Source organism: Triturus cristatus, chromosome 11 (genome assembly GCF_964204655.1).
Source record: "Triturus cristatus chromosome 11, aTriCri1.1, whole genome shotgun sequence".
Classification (NCBI taxonomy): Eukaryota; Metazoa; Chordata; class Amphibia; order Caudata; family Salamandridae; genus Triturus; species Triturus cristatus.
Window position 1 is genome coordinate 1174365975 of NC_140594.1, and position 19714 is coordinate 1174385688.

Below are 19714 nucleotides of genomic sequence, written 5' to 3' on the forward strand. Positions count from 1 at the left end.
ATAGGAGTCATTTTGCAAATAGGAGTTGGCCCCTGCTTTGACATGGCACTTGTTTCTGGATTGGGGACATATCTGGCTTGAGGATTTGTTTGTTTGTGAGCTGTGCAGGCTGAGCAGATGATAGAGTTGTGTCTTGCCAAGAAGTGGTTATACAAAAGGACGTGGCTAATGAAGCCCCAGGACCTGCACGAGTTCAGAGTATTGTAGATTTTCTAACGTTCTTTACTGCTAAAATAGAGAAATTAAAAAAACGCTTAAAACAAAATTCAGATGCAACTCTTTATTTACGAAATGTATAAAACTTTACCAATAAGTTTGTACAAATCATATGTGCGAGAGACAATGTAATAAAAAAAGAATCATTTACAACACAAAAAAAGAAAAGATATACCTATCCGACCATGCTTTGAGCACGCACTTGACCAAGGGACCTTTCTGCAATCTAGTCAATATTTTTTCACAGCATATTTTTTGCTCCACATGGAATATGTACCATACATTTAGGCACAGTGCGGAAACATATCTGCATATCAACATATGGTAGAGACGTGCTGTATACAAAACGTTGCCATCAGGAAACACTCTAAAACCGGACATACAAGGGGCACGAAAGAAAATACTGAAGTATCCCAATATAGCTTTAAACATTGTTTTATTGGGAATTTGTCCTCTTCACCTCCTTTTGAATTCTTGATCCTTAGTGTACAACAGAAGCATGTCGTCTAGTGTGAGGAAATGAGCTTGATAAGCCAACCAGTGGTGGTCTCGGCACTGGCCTAGGGAGCACCACCTGACCAGAGTTAGTGCAGCCCTAAAAGCTTGCGATGGCTTCCAAGAGGTCTAGTATTGTGGGAGATGGAATGCATCTCAGGACCTTCCGGGCAGAAGGCTGATAGCAAGCACTTTGAAATCCTGGACACTAACCTCTCTGAAGCAATGCACAATAGATCCACACATGTCAAGGTGTGCCATGGTCTTGCCGTGCTTTCAGTGAGATCCATGCAGATCACACACCTTTTTCAATCATAACATAACACAAGCTGTTCCACGAAGACAGTGACCTGAAAAACTCTCACAATTTGATGTCTTGAAAAACAGGTATACAAAGTGAATACAAGTCAACAGTTCACTTCCAAAGTCGTATTACACATATGAATGAGTATTTACAGCTTTACACAGTGTCTATGTACAAATAGCAGTGTCTGTCCCAGCGCTTAGGCGTGTGTACGCCAACACTTTCAAACAATATTAGTGATCAGCAGTTCAGAAATTAACATCCGTGATACTGGTGCATTTGAATCTAGGAACCCCCGCACATCTTCAAATGTCAGCAACACTCACATGGTTGTGTCTATGCCACATCAGACTGAACAGAAAAAAAGAACCTGCTGGGAGAGACTACTTTCAATAACGTTAAACCTTGCTGAAAGCCAAGTTCCCAGATGGGCGGGTAAGAGAAAAGGGAAGAGTTAGAATTAGAAGAGAAGTGGCAGGTAGAGTGTGTCTGTGTGTGTGTTTAGGAGAAGTGTGAGAAATGTGTATGGATCTCGACAGATCTCATGGCTCCACGAGGAAGCAGAAGAAATGTTAGTCTTCACACTGGTGACCAATGTTTATGGTGCTTATTCGAAGAAACTCTTTTGCAAGAAAACCGTGGACCACGATTGCTGGCTAAGGGGAATCTTTGCAGCTCCATTCAGAAAACGTAATGAAATGAGACAATAGTGCAGTGCAGTCTGGCATGGTATTGCCCTTCAGGACAAGTAGAACACTGCTAACTGCACAGTGTTACAACACTTAGGGTACCCAGTGCTCCTTTCAGAGTTCACTAAAACATTCTTTGACTACAAATGCAGTTGACCATGTTTATCTACATCACCCAAATACGACAGGCAGCTTATTTAGCAAGCACCGCATGTGTTCAACGCTGTCCCAGCAATAAGTGCAACTTACTCTTTTTTAGTTAAATTACCAAAAGAAAAAAAAAGATATACCTATTTGTTTATAGATATATATTTACAAAACATTACAAAAGATGCTGGAGGCAGTAACGCGCCAGTTCAAACTCCAACTTTGACTTTTTGCAAGCAAAAAAAACAAAATGAAGCCAAAACAGAAGTTTTCTTTGCAAAAAAAGGATGCACGGGACACACTGCTGGAAGATGGCCCCTTCTGCTCACTCTAGGAGTCTTAAGTGCAGGTCAGTGGTTTGGAAAATGGCGCTTTGGCATGGAATAAGGGCTTCTTGTCTCATGACCCGGAGGCCCTGCATGGCGCGGTCCATTCCATCTGGTCGCGGTCCATTCCATTTGGTCACTCTCCTTCTTCCTTGATGCGCTGCTGCTTGTTTCTTCGAGCATCAATGTCAAAATTGAAGTCGTTCCAGTCGTCTCTGGGCGGGAAGGAGATTGTCTGCCTGAGCGTGAAGCGAACTGCGTCTATGACCCGCTCCCCCCTGGATTCGTTGGAGCCAATGCTCACAGTGGAAGCACTGCTGGTGGTGCGAAGCAAGTGGGGTGGAGTTGCAAACTCATGAACCTGCCGGTGCTCCAGGAGACCCTTCCAGATGGCGTGGCGGAACTGTTCGGGGATCTTCAGACTCACCAGGTCCTGAGGAGGAGAGCAAAGGATCATTTTAGAGCAGTCAATAAGCGCACCAGGGGCTACCAGCGCAGAAGGCAGAACTTAAAATAAACAATGCTGACAAAATAAAGGCACAGATTAGATTCTGCTGAATTTCCGTCACTGATGACTTCAATGACGAGCTGAGAGGTCAGTGTTGCTATATACTTATGCAAGGTCTGCACTGACCAGCAGTGTAGCATGAGCTGGACACTGGCTGTGCTGTGGACCTACCGCTGCAGTAGCGATGATGGTTCACGAATGCCAAATATTAACGCGGAGTCTCAGCACACCTTGAAGCTTATTTTCATGACGAAGGCTTGTGTTTGGAGCATTTGGTGCCTATATTTGGTGTAATGAGGTGTTGGTTTCAGGGGCAATCAAACGTTAACTTTGGTGGCCACCACGCTCCTTTTTTTTGAGGACATTTATATGGTATTTTTTAATTGCCTCTTTGTTGAGGGATTAAAATCCTCCCCATCTACAGCATTTTAGTGCCTACTCCAGACTAATGCACTGTCCATGAAGCCAGCATAAGAGGCAGCCTGGTAGTGACATGGGATCAGTGCCCGGCTCATTATAGAAGCACATTCATATCTAAGGCTCTTGTGAATAATGAAGGGAATTACTCCCGGACACTGGGCTCCCTGGCAATGCTGCAACAAATGCAGGCCAAAAATAGATATTTGTGGGAGCCTTTGTACCAAGTAGTGTGATGTGCTTCACGCATCTGCAGAAAAGCTTATGTGATGAGGAGTATGTTGAAAATCCTGAAACGGGTTTTACAACCGTGTGCGTACAATGGACTTTATTTAGACTACATTTGGCAAAAAAAAGGAAGCAGCCGTAAAATGAAAGAGCTACAGAACACTAAAGCGATACATCTCCTAAGTGTGATACATTCATCAAGCTTTAATATTGCCAACAGTCAGAAAACAGCCATGGAGACATAATAGGCACGGTAAGTTTCCATTTCCCCTTAGTTTGGAATATGCCATCTTCTCAGAAGGACTCCCTCCAAGCCGTGGCCCTCCGAAGACTTTAGCTCCTGTTTACAGCAAGACTGACTGGCATTCACAGCCGCTCTTCTATAGCGTCAGGTTTGGAGGGAGTTCAATGCGAATAAACGAGTTACTGATCTGTGACAACAGCTCTGCATCTTGAAGCACCTCGAGTCGCATGCTCTGCCTTACACCACCATCTACTGCTTGGGTCAGGAACATTTAATCCACGTTTTGTGGGGACGTCAAAAGTCGGTGGAGTGCTCTCTCTCGCTCACATCTCCCTTTCTCTCTCACAGTGCAGCCCTGGTTTTACCTGGGACTCACAAACCTATGCACACTCCAGCCTGCCCAAGCTCCCCTACGAACTGCCCTTTCTGGGACTGGATGGGAGCGCGCTGCCAGAACCTGCTGAAGTTGCCTCACTTCAGATCTCCTGCATGAGTCTTCTCCTAACATCTCATCGATGACTGGCTCCTCTGCTGCGGTGGTGAGGCGATGGAAGACAGAGGACAATTGTTCACACAAATGTTAGCGACAGCCTTTGCAATGAATGCTAGAGCTCTCATAATCACCCTTTCATTAGGAAGTTAGCGCTTGAATCTGATTCGCTGTGTGCAATGGCCTTATCCCAAAGAGGATTGTTCTCTTCAGTGTTCATACCTGCGGATTTGGGTTATCTACAGGTTCAAAGGGTGACTTCGTCAGGTTTATTGACACAATGGTTGGAGAATCCACACTGCTGTAGGGAGTGACTGTGAAGGACTCATTCTTTTATCTCACTCCAAAAATCTCTTAATGACAGAACGAGGAGGTGCTGACTATCGATGTGTGTATGACGCTATTCCTGACAAACGCAGTCAGTGATCGTTTCAAGTCCAACAATGACCTCGAACACGGAATCATGTGTCATTCATTTGTCACAACATCAAGGGCGTCTCCTCCGTTGTGGCGGAGGAGCGTCGCCCCCTGCTGAAAGCCAGCAGAGGCAAAGGACAGAAATAATATGATAATAAAACTATTGTATTATCATTTTATTTTTCATCCTGCGTGCCGAGGTCCCTCCATAGTGAGCCGCAGCACCAGGGGAGTGGTGGGCACTGCTAAGTGTGCATGACGGTTTGGACTGCCCTCTGGATGGAGAACCAACACAGACTCCCAAGTCCATGTCTGAGCGCCAAACCAGGGCACTGAGACCAATCCCAGCGCTGCTCTCATGCTGCAAATAGCACTGAGATTGGGAGCGGAGAGCCTGCGAAGTGTGCAGCAGTTCCTGGACAGGACGCGAGGATTGGGGACAAGGCAGTGGCCATTAGAGCAGGTGCTATTTTATTTATTCATCATTCTGTTTTATTTGTTTGTGTTTCCCCCTCCCACCACTTCACAATACGAGTGGCCGCTACTGCACACCATTAGCTCTACCAATAAGAAACCAGGCCATTCAGTTGCATAACATCTACGGCCAGGCCCCTCCATAACTTTAGTACATCTTTTTTTTGGTACACTGAAATCCTACGACATGGGGAGCCATGCTGCTAAGCTGAAGGCCTTTTCGCTCTGGATGGTAAATTCTTTACTGTTAGTTATTTGGAAAAACTGGAAGATTCCTGATGTATTGCGGTGCGTCATGAGGCGAGAATACAACGGTCATCTGACCCTCTGTGGAGCTAATAATATTAAAGTCGGGTATGAAGACCTGCATTTATTGAGGACTACCAGTATCGTTGGGACTTGAGCGGAAAAGCGTAGGCAAATATCCTGCAGCACTGAATTGACAGAGCATTTCCTGGAGACCGAGGGGGTGGGTATTTGGATGCAATGTTGTGGAATTGTGGGTTTTGTTTGACTATAAACAGATCCCTGCTTGGTGTCCTCCTTGCTTTGCAGAACCCCCCTGTTCTACCTCTCAGTCAAGAGATATGCCTGTATAACAGCTTAACCGGTCTGTTTCTAGGTTTCTGTAGTCTGGTAATTGATGTACCACCAGTAACCTTTTCACTAGCCCATTGTGAAATGAACGGAGGTAGCCTTGACAGCAAGTAAGCCTTTTACGAACCCCCCCACGATCTTGTTTTCATTCAGCATTGCTGTGGTAATGACTGCATCTGCACAAGTTTGCTCTGTGTTTGGCTTTGAAAGACATTTAATGCAAGGAACAGTCTTGTGCTATAACACATTTATGAGTTTGACTCTGTCCTATATCATCAAATGACGTGTGGTTTATAAGCCGGGCGGGTGTGCATTGTAGCCCATGTGTGAGGTATTGGTTGTAATTGTCACAGTGGAGACTGGGAGCTTGAACGTGGTTATGTTTTTCTAGCAAAGTTTTTGTCATTTTACACCACAGCATGGATGGAACTAGCTAATGCTATGCTTAAAGACTTTGTAGTGTAAATGGAAAAATACTTTGTCCCTTTCTAGCTCAGCGTGGATGGCACTGTGCTAATCCTATGCTTAAAAACTTTGCTAGAAAAACAGACATTTGAGGTGAGCAGATCTAGAGTGTCGCTGGTGCTCTATATAGGAGCTGAGTCTTCGAGATCTCACGAGATAGGTGACTCCTCCCCTGGACTACAGTGCGCATGGACCGCACCTCCATCGTCAGATTGTTTTTTTCACCATTGTGGCAAAGAAGGAGGATAGTAATAGAAAGAAAGGTGTCCATGTAAATGTATCTAAGTAGGATAGTACTGCAAGTGTGCCCGGCACCAGGGAGGAGGGTGGGCATGTGACTGCAGCAGCTCTACATGCCAAGAACAGATGCATACTGGTAAGTAGCATTTACCGTTCGAGGCATATGAGCTGCTGCAGTCACATTATTGCATAGACTGTATAGCAGTTCCTCCTCTAGTGGTGGTTACCGGTGGCAGTTGCAGTAGTCTGGAAAAGTGTTTTAAGGACAGCCTGACCTACAGAAGCTTGTTGTTTGGCTTGCACATCAACACAATAGTGTTTAGTGAAGGTATGTACGGTAGACCATGTAGCTGCCTTACAAATGTCTTCTAAGGGGATATTCCCTAGAAAAGCCATGGATGCCCCCATTTTGCACGTGGAATGTGCTCTTGGGGGAATAGTTAATGTGCGTTTAGCTTTTTGATAACATTTGTATGCACTTAACTATCCATCTGGCTATCCCTGCCTTTGAAATAGGGTTACCCTTATGAGGTTGACAGAAAGACACAAACAATTGTTTTGTATTCCTAAATGGTTTAGTTCTGTCTATGAAGTAGAGTAGAGCCCTTCTGACATCCAGTATGTGGAGTGCTCTTTCAGCTACTGACTGTGGTTTTTGAAAAAAGACAGGTAACTCAATTGATTGGTTAATGTGAAAACTAGTTAGGACCTTTGGTAGGAATTTAGGGTTTGTTCTGAGAACTACCTTATTTTGGTGTATTTGCATGAAAGGTTCTTGAATTGTTAGTGCCTGCAATTCACTCACTCTTCTGAGTGAAGTGATTGCTATTAGAAATGCTACCTTCCATGTTAGGAACTGTAATTCGCAAGAATGTAGAGGCTCAAAGGGTGGACCCATAAGTCTAGTTAGTACAATGTTAAGATTCCAGACTGGGGAAGGTGGAACTCTTGAAGGGATTATTCTTTTGAGCCCTTCCATAAATGCCTTAATGGGTGGTATTCGGAAAAGAGACACGTGTTGTCTGTTCTGGAGGTATGCTGCAATAGCCGCTAGGTGTAATCTTATAGATGAATATGCTAGATTACATCTTTGTAAGTGTAGTAGATAACAAATTATGTTTTGGACAGAAGCGTCTAGTGGATTGATTTGATTATTTTGGCAGTAAATAACAAATCTTTTCCATTTGTTTGCATAACAGGCTCTGGTAGTGGGACGTCTTGCCTCTTTGATGATATTCATACAATCAGGAGGCAGGTTAAGGAATCCGAACTCTAAGACTTCAGGATGGGTGTTCTATCTCTCCATGGTTCTGTGTGAGTTGTTTTGGAGAGAGGTGTAGTCTTTGATGAGGGACTACAGAGAGTTCTAGGAGTGTTGTGTACCATGGTTGTCGTGCCCATGTGGGAGCAACTAGGATCATCGTAAGTGGCTGTTGCTTTAGTTTGCGTACCACTAACGGAATGAGTGGGGTTGGAAGAAAAGCGTATGCAAATCTGCCTGACCAGTTCATCCATATCGCATTGCCCTTTGACTGCGGGTGTGGGAACCTGGCGGCGAAGGATGGGCATTTTGCGTTTTCCTTTGTGGCAAACAGATCTATGTCTGGGTGTCCCCATGTTTGAAAGAATTGGAGTAGTACTTCATGGTGAATTTCCCATTTGTGGATCTGTTGACTGTGTCTGCTCAATAGGTCTGCTATCTGGTTATTTACTCCTGGGAGATGTTCTGCTAGAAGATGGATGTTTTGTGGAATGGCCCATCTCCATATACTTTGCGCTAGTTGTGATAGCTGCAGAGTGTGTGTCCCCCCCGTTTCTGTATATAGAACATTGCTGTCATATTGTCCGTCCGGACTAGAACAGTCTTGTTGGCTATGTGTTTTTGAAAAGCTTTAATTGCTTGAAAGATTGCCAGTAATTCTAGATAGTTTATGTGGTGTATTTTTTGGTGCGGTGTCCATAGACCTTGCACTGTATGTTGAAGTAGATGGGCTCCCCACCCTGTGAGTGATGCGTCCGTTGTCAACACCACTTGTGGAACTGGCTCTTGGAACAGTCGTCCTTTTGAAAGGTTTTGTGTGTTCCACCACTGCAGAGAGCGATGGGTACGACTATCTACCAACACTAGGTCCTTTAGTTTCCCTTGAGCCTGGTTCCATTGTGTTGCTAGGCATTCTTGTATGGGACGCATTTGTAGCCGAGCATGTGAGACTAAGAATATGCAAGATGCCATCATGCCTATGAGTTGCATAAACACTCTTGCTGTCAAAAGAGTTTGAGGTTGGAATGTTAGGATCATTGCTTGAATGTTTTGTATTCTGGCTGGAGCTGGGTAAGCCTTTGCTACTGTGGAGTCTATAGTTGCTCCCAGATACTGCTGTATATGGGAGGGTTGTAGATGGGATTTTGGGTAGTTGAGGGAAAATCCCAGGTTGTGTAATAGATGGATTGTGGTCACTGTGTGTTGCAGGCATTGGTGATGTGATTTGGCTTTTATCAGCCAATCGTCTAGATATGGAAACACATGAATATGTTGTCTCCGTAGATGTGCTGCCACTACTGCGAAGCATTTTGTGAACACCCTTGGTGCTGTTGTTACTCCGAAGGGTAGGACTTTGAATTGGTAGTGCTGTCCCTGCACTACAAATCTGAGGTATTTCCTGTGTGCGGGATGAATAGGTATGTGAAAATATGCATCTTTTAGATCTAGCGCGGCGAGAAAGTCGCCTTGCTGTAATAGTGGTAGTACTTGTTGGAGTGTGATCATGTGAAAATGATCGGAGTGTATATATTGATTGAGGGGACGAAGGTCGAGAATGGGCCTGAGGGAGCCGTCCTTTTTGGGGTTAGGAAATAGAGAGAGTAAACTCCCTTCCCATGTTGTCGCAGAGGAACTGGTTCTATAGCGTGCTTTTGGAGCATTGCTAAGACCTCCTCTTGCAATAGTATGGTATATTCCTCTGACATTGGTCTGTGTTTGGGTGGTATGTTGGGTGGGGTAGATGTAAGTTCCACACAGTAACCAGAATGGATAATTTGCTTCACCCACCTGTCTATTGTGATGGATTCCCAGACAGGTAGGAACTGTGATAATCTGCCTCCGACTGGTGTTAAGAGGTCTGGAGGCAGGTGTAGGAGGTCACTGTTTGGGAGTGGTGGAGGTACGGTTGTTGTTGTTACCTCTACCTCTGCCTTTGGTATTGTTTCCTCTATATCCTCCTCTGCCTCTGTGAAATGTGTTTTGAGAGGTAGTTTGGAAAGTTTGAGAGGTTTGTGTGTTATTCCCTCTCCCTGTACCTCTATAGGAGGATCTACGAAAGGAACGTTTGGATTGATAAGACTACAGTGCACCCATAGATTTAGCGGTGTCAGTGTCCTTTTTCATTTTGTCTAATAGGACATCTGTTTCCCGCCCGAACAGGAAATCTTGGTTAAGGGGTTGATTGAGAATAGTGGTTTGCACCTCTGGTTTGAAACCTGATATGCGAAGCCATGCGTGTCTCTCCTTAACATCACGCTTGTATTGACTGTTCTAGAGGCTGTGTCAGCTGCATCTAGAGCACACTTTATTGAAGCATTAGTGATAAACTTTCCTTCTTGGATAAGGTCATTTGCCTGTTGTTTATATGGCTCAGGGAGATGTTGTAGCAGCTCCTCTAACTTGTCGTAGTGCGCCCTGTCATATCTAGCTAACAATGCTTGTGTGTTAGCTATTCTCCAGGTGTTGGCTGCTTGTGAAGCCACCCTATTCCCAGATGCCTCTAGTAGTTTGGACTCTTTCTGGTGGTGCAGCGTCACCAGTGGTTTGTGAGTTAGCCCTTTTTCTTGCATTAGCGACTACTAGAGAATCAAGCTGTAGTTGACCCTTGAAGTATGTAGGGTCGGAGGGTGCTGCTCTATATTTCTTTTCTACCCTAGGGTTGAGTATTCTAGCCCTAATTGGGTCTTTGAATATTTCTGGTGCATGTTTTAAAACCCCTTTGAGCATGGGTAATGTGCGTACACTTCTTTCTGTGGTTGGGAAGGTGTCCAGCAAGAAATCCTCTTCCATAGGGTCAGCATGCATATCTACCCCGTGGAAACTAGTAGCTCTGTCTACTAACTGATGGAATGCAATGGTCTCGTCAGGAGGGGACGGTTTTGAAGGATATGGTGTGGGGTCTAGAATAGGTGGGTTATTGTCCGGTGAATATGGGTCTCCCCATGTGTCCTGGTTGGGATTTGTGTCATCAGGATCTTCATAGGGGTCTTGTGGATCACTATTTATGTCATCATCTGGGTCCCCATCAGGCTGTTGAGGCATGGGAGGTGTGTATGGCACATAAGGCATAATAGGAGAGGAAGGAGGAGGAGTAACAGGTCGAATAGGAGAAGTAGCAATGTCCTTCCTTTTAAGAGGAATAGGAGCGGGTAAGGTAGGAGGAATTTTCCTCTTGTGGAGCACCACATGACCTGTGTTAAGGTCAATGACGATTTCTTTCTGTTTTGGATCGACAGGATCCGGATAAAACAGCTCCTCCTCTGTATTTGGTGGTTTCGGCACCGAAGATTTGTGGTTTTTCTTATTGGGAGTCGAAGGTTTTGTAGGCTTCGGCTTCGACTTGTTTGGCTCGGGAACCTTGTTTTTGTTCGGTTCGGGAGCTTTATTGACTTAGACGTCCTTTTTCGGATCGACCGTTTTCTTGGGTTCGATCTGTTTTTAAGGCTCGTGACCTTTTTGGAGTCGTTTGTCTTTTTCGGGTCGATATTTTTCTTGGGATCGACCGTTTTCGGCTCGAGATGCTTCGGCTCGACGTTTTTGGGAACAGTCGAGTCTCTCGGTGCCGGAGTTGGTGCCGTATGTGTTTTTCTCGGCGCCGAAGGCATTTTTGGTGTTGGGAGATGCGGTTTGCTTGGTCCCGAGCTACCGTAAGGCTTTTCTATTATCTTCGGAGCCGGGCCCGAGGGTGGGGCTTCCGAAGGGATGTTTCGATCGTGACGAAGACCTTGTGGCGATGTCTTGACCGGAGCCTTATGTGGGGTGATTGGGACAGGGGCATCGGTACTCACGTGCTGCCCCGCTGGGATTGGGTCATCTGAGTCCGATTCTTCGACTGTGACGAGTTGTAGGTCGTCCGAGTCCTCGGCATCCGAGGGGTCGTCGAAGATATCGTCCGGTGCCGGTGCTTGTCGATGCATCGCTTGTCAATGGGCCCTCCGGTTCCTGATTGTCTTTTTGGAACGGAAGAGTGCGCAAGCTGAACAGTCTTCTTCCATATGCTCCGGAGATAGACATTTGTTGCACACTGGGTGATGATCCGTGTGTGGGTATTTAGCACCGCACTGGGGGCATTTTTTGAAGGGGGTCCTTTCCATGGGCCCGAGGCCCACGTGGCGTCGATAGGCCCGGAGGCCTGCGTCGATGAAAATATGGGAAATAAAGTCTTGTAAAGTTGTAGGGTACCGACCGGAGAGCAATCCCGTCGAGATACTTTTGATTTGCTGTGAATAAAGTTGAAAACTTCGGAGTCGAAGTTGGCGTCGCAGAAGTACATCCGAACCCGATGGCGGAAAAAAACAATCTGACGATGGAGGTGCTGTACATGCGCACTGTAGTCCAGGGGAGGAGTCACCTATCTCGTGAGACCTCGAAGACTCTTCTAAGACAACAACGTGCAACATCCGGACCCAACACTAGGCGGCGATCTAATGCAATAATGTGACTGCAGCAGCTCATATGCCTCGAACATATATATATATATATATATATATATATATATACATACATATACACACACATATGAAGTGCAGCTCTCATAATGCTGGATTTGTCGGTATATATATGAAGTGCAGCTCTCATAATGCTGGATTTGTCGGCGGCATTTGATACCGTTCCCATGCACTGCTTTTGGCTCGGTTGGCGGACATAGGTATCTCTGGGCTGGCCTGGAGGTGGCTGAAATCCTTCCTTGAGGGGCATTCGCAACAGGTCTAGCTCCCGCCTTTCTCGTCTCCACCCCAATCTGTGACCACTGGAGCGCCGCAGTGGTCCTCCTTGAGCCCCCTAATCTAATAACTACGTCACCTTTGATCCGCCCACCTGAATTTGCTAGTCACCCCCACATTCAAACGCAAAAAATTGGGCGGTGCTCGCTTTGGAGAATTGGCCCCGCAGTTCTGGAACTCGCTCCCGCTTGAGTTGAGGACATCCACCCCCTATGTCTCATTCAGAAAACTGCTGAAGACCTGGCTGTTCTCTCAGGCCTACGACAACTGGCTCTCTTCCTCCGCTGTCTCATGCATCTCTTAGCGCCAAGAAACCGTTGGTGAACGTGCGCTTAACAAATTCCCTGTAACGTAACACACCTCTGGTCCAATTAGCGGAAGAGCAGGGTGCCAAGATCATTGCTTACGCCGATGACACCCAGCTTCTGTTCACCTGGGGTAAATCTGAGTACTCTACTTTGAAGGCGAAAGAGTGTCTGACAGTTGTTTTTCAATGGCTCTGTGCCGCCCAACTCAAATGTAATGAGTATAAGTCCGAAATCCTCCTTTATGGAAAGTTCCCCCCCAGTTCAGGGAATCTCTCAGACTATCCTATGCCATCTTCTTCTGGACTACCAGTAAAAAATCTGGGCGTCTGTGTCGACGAGCAGCTGTCCTTCTCGACCCAGATTAAAAAATTGGCCGGGAGTTGCTTTGGGATATTAAAGTCCCTCAAGAAATTCCTTTCACTGTTACCAAGGACAGCGAAGGAAACAGTGACTCGGGCACTGATCCTTTCTCGAGTAGACTATGCCAATGGGTTGTAGCTGGGCCTTCCTGATTACACTCTTAAAAAACTGCAGGTGGTCCAGAATGCAGCAGCTAGGCTGGTGCTCAACATTCCCATTAGAAAGAGCGTCAAGCATCATCTGCGTATGCTGCACTGGCTACCTGTTATGAAACGCGTTAAGTTTAAGGCCCTGGTCATAACGCATCGTGCTTTGTATGCTGGAGGACCTGCATACCTCAGGAAGCGCTTTGCTTTCTACACGCCTGCCAGACATTTGAGATAGTCATCTCAGCTGCTTGCACAGGTTCCCCGTGTGCGCCTTCAAAGAATGGGGGGGGGGGGAAGATCTCTTGCCGTTAGGGCAGCCACGGCTTGGACTTCCTTGCCCTTTTCTTTGCGCAGAATCCAGGAGCTGGGGCAATTTAAGAAACAGCTCAAAACTTTTCTGTTTTAATCTCTTCTTAACTAGCACCTCATAGGCTCGTGCCGGGACACTCCCAGGAGAAGCTGCGCGCGTTATAAAAACCCAATAACATAACATATATATATACACACACACAAACATTTTACTTACCCAGTAAGCATCTGTTTGTGACATTTAGTGCTGTAGATTCTCATGCTTAGCATAATCCCATCTAGCGTTGAGCTTGGTTGTGTGCAAGTTGTTTTTGTTTGAAGAAAGTCTTGAGTCACGAGCTAAAGTGACTCCTCCTCTAACTGATAACACACATAGTCCAACTCCATGGTTAGATTATTTTCCCACAAGAAGGGTGAGGATGGAATGTGAAGCATAGTGCAGTATAGTGAGATGCTCATGTTGAAGGAATTTGCAATAACGTATAAAAGTAACTGCAACAAACACCGGTGTCCGGGAAGGAGGGTGGGTGCATGTGAATCTACAGCACTACATGCCACAAACAGATACTTACTGGGTAAATAACATTTTCAGTTCGAGGCGTGTGTGGTAATAGAGACATGCTTAGCACAGACTGTAAAGCAGTCCTCCTCTATAAGCAGTGGCTTACCTCTGGGGGCTGCAGTTGTTTGAAATCGTGTACGTAGATATGCTTGGCCCACATTGGCTTGTTGACGAGCCAGTACATCTACACAGTAATGTTTAGAAAATGTATGCGGTTTAGACCATGTAGCTGCATTACATATGGCAGCAAGAGGTACATTTCCTCAAAAGGCCACTGAATTTTTATTTTTAATTGTTTTTATTTTTTACGAATGGCGTGAGCTCTAGGAGGGATAGGTAAAGTTCATTCCAAAGTGCAATGCCTTATTTAGAAATGGACCTTCCTTTGTGTGGTTTTGAAAAGGCAACAAAGAGCTGTTGTGTTTTTCTAAATGATTTGGTTCTATCAATATAATAAATAAGGGCTCGTTTTACATCTAAGGTGTGTAGAGCACTGTCCACAACTAAGTCTGGTTGGGGAAAGAATATTGCCAATTCATTAGAGTGATTACGGTGAAATGGAGACACCACCTTTGGAAGACATCTTGGATTGATACACAGTACCACCCTATTGTTATGTAGTTGAAAGAAGTATTCTTCTAAAGTTAATGCCTGAAGCTTACTGACACGTCTGAGTGAATTGATAGCAACCAGTAATGTTTGCTTCCGGGATAAAAACTGGAGGGGGCAGAAGTGGAGGGGCTCGAATGGAGGGCCCATTAATCTTATTATTATATTTTTCAGATTCCAAGTGGGAGCTGGGGACACCCTAGGAGAAATTACTCTTTTGAGACCTTCGAGGAAGGCTTTAATGACTGGAATACTGAACAGGGAAGTATGCTATCTTTTGTAGCTATGTGGCTACTGCAGCTAGGTGTAGCCTCATAGATGTAACAGCTAGACCGGAGGTATGTTAATGAAATAAATAAACAAAATCTTCAACATTGGCTCTTAAAGAATCAATGTGTTTAGATTGACTATAATTAACAAATATTTTCCACTTTGCAGCATAACAGGCACAAGAAGTGGGCCTGCCTGCTTCTTTGAGAATGTCCATACAAGAATTCGGTAGATTTATAAAACAAAACTATAAGACTTCAGGAGCCAGATCGCTAGGTTGAGGGACCTGGGATATAGGTTCTGATTTCTCCATGGTTCTGTGTGAGAAGGTCCTGCCTGTTAATCAGTACCTCGTGGGGAACTACTGATCGTTCTAGGAGTGTGGTGAACCATGGTTGGCACATCCATGTGGGAGCCACTAGGATGACAGTGAGATGTCTGCAAAGTTTGTGAACCACAAACGGAAGCAGTGGGAGAGGAGTAAAGGAGTAAGCAACTATCCAGGACCAACTCATCCATAGAGTGTTGCCCCTGGACTGAGTGTGTTGGAACAGAGACGCGAAGTTTGAGCATTTGGCTTTTTTTGCTGTGGTGAAAAGGTCCATGTCTGGGTGACCCCAAAGTCAGAAGTATGGGAGGACTTGGTGTGAAGCTACCCCCCCCTGGACATGTTGGCATTGACAGCTGAGGAGATCTGCAAAGCCGTTGTCCACTCCCGGGAGGTGCTCCACCAACAGGTGAATGATGTATCAGACAGCCCACCTCCAGATGGTCCGGACTGGATGGGAGAGTTTAGGGGACCACCTGCTTTTGCAGATAATACAGACAGTCATGTTGTCTGTTTTGATCTGGACTACATTGTTAATCAGGTGGGGAAGGAAAGCTTTGAGAGCTAGATGAACAGCTAGCAACTCCAGGTGATTAATATGGAGATGTGTTTGGCAGAGTGTCCTGCGCCCTTGGACAGACAGATCTTGTGAATATGCTCCCCAACCTGAGAGGGAGGAGTCTGTTATGGTTCTCTGCAGAACTTGGTCTAGGAAAGCCATCCTTTCAGGAGATTGTTGGAGTTCCACCACTGCAGAGAGTGGCAAGCATGGCGGCTGACCAACACTAGATCTTCCCATTGACCCTCCCCTTGACTTCATTAGTGCGCTAAGCACTCTTGCAGCAGATGCATGTTAAGTCTGGCATGAGGAACTGTGGCTATGAATAAAGCAATCATACTGAGGAGATGCATAACTGTCCTCACGGTTACCTGCTGATGAGGCTGGAACTGGGGAATGAGCACCCAGAAGGACTGAATACGGACGGCATTGGGGTAAGCTAAACACCGTTGAGTCAAGGATGGCTCCCAGGTAGGGTTGCATTTGAAGGGGTTGGAGGTGGGATTTGACTGCACTGATGGTAAAACCTACTTGATGAAGTAGGTTTATGGTAGCCTGAGTGTGTTGGGAGCACTTTTGAAGAGTATGGAAAAATGTGTAATGTTTTGTCTGCGCAGTTGAGCAGCTACTACTGCGAGACATTTGGTGAAAACCCTGGGGGTGGTTGTGATCCCGAAGGGAAGCACTTTACAAACCTGATGTTTCAACGATGCGCCGGGTGAACAGGAATGTGGCAATAGGAGTCCTTCAGGTTGAATGTGGCCATGAAGTTGCCTTGTGGTAGTAACGGAAGGAAATCTTGAAGAGTGACCATGCGAAAGTGCTCTGAGAGAATACATACGTTTAGGAGTCTGAGGTGCAAGATTGGTCTCAAGAAGTGTCCTTTTTAGGAATAAGGATGTTGAGTGAACAGACTCCTGTTCCTTGAAGGTGCATTGGCACTGGTTTTATGGTCCCTTTTTTGAGGAGAGTCTGAATTTTCTCCCTGAGCAACTTGTGAGGTGGAAAGTTTAAAGGTGTGGAAGTGAGCTCCAGACAATAACCATTTTGGATAATATCCAATACCCACGGGTTGGATGTGATGTCCCACCAGGTGGGGGGAAAAAAACCTTGTAGATGACCATGGTGGTTGGGAGGGGAGAGTAGGGGGGTGGGAGACGGTTGGCTAGTCAGGGTTTGGTGGTGGTGGCAGAGGGCTTGGTGAAACTGCCCTTACCTCTACTTTTGCAATTATTGCCCCTATAGGAGCCCCTGTAGTATTCCCTGGGTTAGATGATTTGGACGACGCTGGAAGCAGGTGGAGGTCTCAGGGGATGTAGTCTTGGATCCACCGCAATAAGAGGAGAGGCGAAAGGAGCAACGTTGCAATGGTGTTTGCAGCACCCCTATTACCTCGGCTGTCTCACTATCCTTCTTTATCTTTTCCAGGAGGGAATCGTCCTGGGGACCAAAAAGGTGTTCTTCATCGAAGGGAAGAGACAAAAGGCTTTGCTGAACCTCGGGTTTAAACCTGACACTCTAAGCCAGGCATGCCTCTGAAGGAGGATACTAGAATTGATGCCTCTAGCTGCAGTGTCAGCCACATCAGGAGCACAGTGAATTGTGGTGTTGGAAATTAGCTTTCCCTGAGAGGCAATCTGGCATGCCTTCTTTCTGTGCTCCTCTTGGAGATGTTGATGGATATCCTTCTCGTCCCGGTGGGCCCTGCCATAGCGGGATAGGAGGGCAATGAAGTTAGCAATCCTCCAGTGGCTGGCGGACTGGGCAGCCATCCTCTTACCCGTGGCATTTATCTTTTTGCTCCCTTTGGTAGGGTGCCTCACCAGATGTTTGAGAGTTAGCCCTCTTACATGTTGTGGAAACTACTGAGGCAGGTGGGAGTTACCCTTTTATGTATGTGGAGTCACTTGGTGATGCTTTATATTTTTTGTCAACCCTGGGTGTGATGACTCGCGACCTAACAGGGTAGCTGAATATGTCGGACGTGTGGAGTAGCATGCCTTCAAGCATCTGCAGACATTGTGAACATTGGCTAGAGGGTTTCAAATAAAAGTAATGCTGTAACGGCTCGGTATGCTTATAAACCGAGTGGAAAGCTTTAGCTCTGCCTATCAGGTCATTGTAAGGGGTAGTGTCGTCTGGGGGAGAGGGTTTAGCGAGATACAAATCTGGGTCGCAGATGGCTCTACATCGTATGAATCCTACGGTTCATCCTGCGATGGGATGGAAAACTCCCCTCCCTCGCTGTGTAGGAGTGAATGGAACCCTCTGGAGAGTATGGTGTGCGTTCTGTAAGTGAAGGCGGTGGCAATTGAGTGTCGTGTGCAGCAGGTGTTGGTGGTGGGCTGATGTGCACTTGGCTTGTGGCCTTACCTGCCTTCTTTCTGTGCCTTGGTGTTATTGGGACTTCCAAAGCTGCCTCTGAATGAGTAGGTCTCGCAGTGATATGACCAGTGTCCGGAAGCATCACGATATGCTTTTTTCTTGAGTCTATCTCCTGCTGCAGCCATTGAAGCACTGGTTCCACCGGATCGAAACCATGAGCATGTTTGCCAAAGATGAGTGATTTTAGCTCCTACGTCGAAGTGTTGAATGCCAGAATTTTTTATGCCAAGAGTTTCGTGTCTGAAGCTGGAATTGTCAGAGCTGAGGTGGAGCATTGTTTTGACACCAAAGATTTCGGCTCCGAAGGTCAGCTCAACTCTGATGGAGGAGAAGTTGGTTCGGAAGCAGGTAGCCTGAGCTTTTTTTTCGTTACCGAGCTGTTGCCTGGCGTGTCCAAAACAGCCAGTTAGTGCTGACCATGGCCCAAAGGCAATGCTGGCCTAACAATAGTCTTTGGCCGATCAGAGGGAGGTAGGCAACCCTTCGTGGAAGTCTGTCGGGGTAGAATGAGCAAAGTACTCATGGGCTGCCCTGGAGTGAGATCCTGCATACCCATTTCAGAACTGGAGTTGTCCTTGGGAGAGAAGGTGCCCTTATAAGAGGGTGACTGGTGGGCTTGTATCTCCTGTTGCACGTCCTTCAATCCATAGATATCTGGTGTGTCATTGGCGCTATGGCAGGACATCTTGAGAAGTTTAATCTCTACAGTTGCACAGCGTCTTCAACCAAAAGGACCTGCAGGCCTCACAGGTAGCTTCCTCGTGATTAGTGGAGAGGCACAAGTTACACAACTGATGGAGATCGGTGAGTGGGTACTTGGCGTGGCAGTGAGGACAGACACGTAATAGCATCTGTTCCATCACTGTGTGCACATGGTGTGGAGGGAACTTAGTAGATGAAGTCCACAGCCGACTTAAGCCTCACTGACTAGGTCAACGTTTATGAACTGATGTGAAAGAATGAGAACAGCCATGATCTAAATCAATACGGACTGTACAGTATGGAAAGAATAAACAACTACGTCATTGAACCGGAACAGAAGAGCACACGTCAGTAGCATGACGGTGAAAGAAAATCTAGCAATTGAGTTGATGACCTTGCGCATTACCAGCAAGAGGAGAAGTCACTATGCCTCGTAAACCAAAAGACTTTCTTTAAACAAAAACAACTTGCACATATCTGAGCCCAACACCAGATGGCGGGATTATGCTAAGCATGTGTATCTATAGCCACAAATGCCTCAAACATAGTGTGGATTTTATTCTGAATTACAAGACCTTGAATTGATAATGGCCCGCCACAAACCTGGGAGCTATCACATCCTGGAGAGTTTGCATCTGCAATATTTGCATCTTCATAAAACCTTTACCAAGTCTATATCTATAATGTATTAACATCAAGTCCCGTTTTGGGATCAAGAAGTACATGGATTAAAGTTCAGTTGGCTATTCTCTCATGTGTTGCTGCTCCTCTCTCAAACTGTTCCATTAGTGCCTCTAACCTTTGGCTGTCTTTATCAGGAGGTGGTCCAGAGGACACAGGAATACTGGATCTAATCCTTGTAATTAGAGGCTCTTTACATCTTTTCCACCCTTGGTGTGACTTTGGAGTGGCAGGATCTCTACCACCTTAC

The 19714-nt window shown here is 46.0% G+C and overlaps 1 protein-coding gene across 4 annotated transcripts in view; it reads right to left on the bottom strand.

Moving 5' to 3' along the window:
• Positions 1-265: 265 nt before the first annotated feature.
• TP63 (tumor protein p63) overlaps positions 266-19714 on the bottom strand; it is a 546450-nt gene continuing 527001 nt past the window's right edge. For all 4 annotated transcript variants that reach the window (XM_085635888.1, XM_085635887.1, XM_085635889.1 and 1 more), the window contains one exon: positions 266-2610. In XM_085635888.1, coding sequence (XP_085492014.1) covers positions 2314-2610 — 297 coding nt within the window. In that variant the 3' untranslated portion in view covers positions 266-2313. The remainder of the gene's footprint in view (positions 2611-19714) is intronic.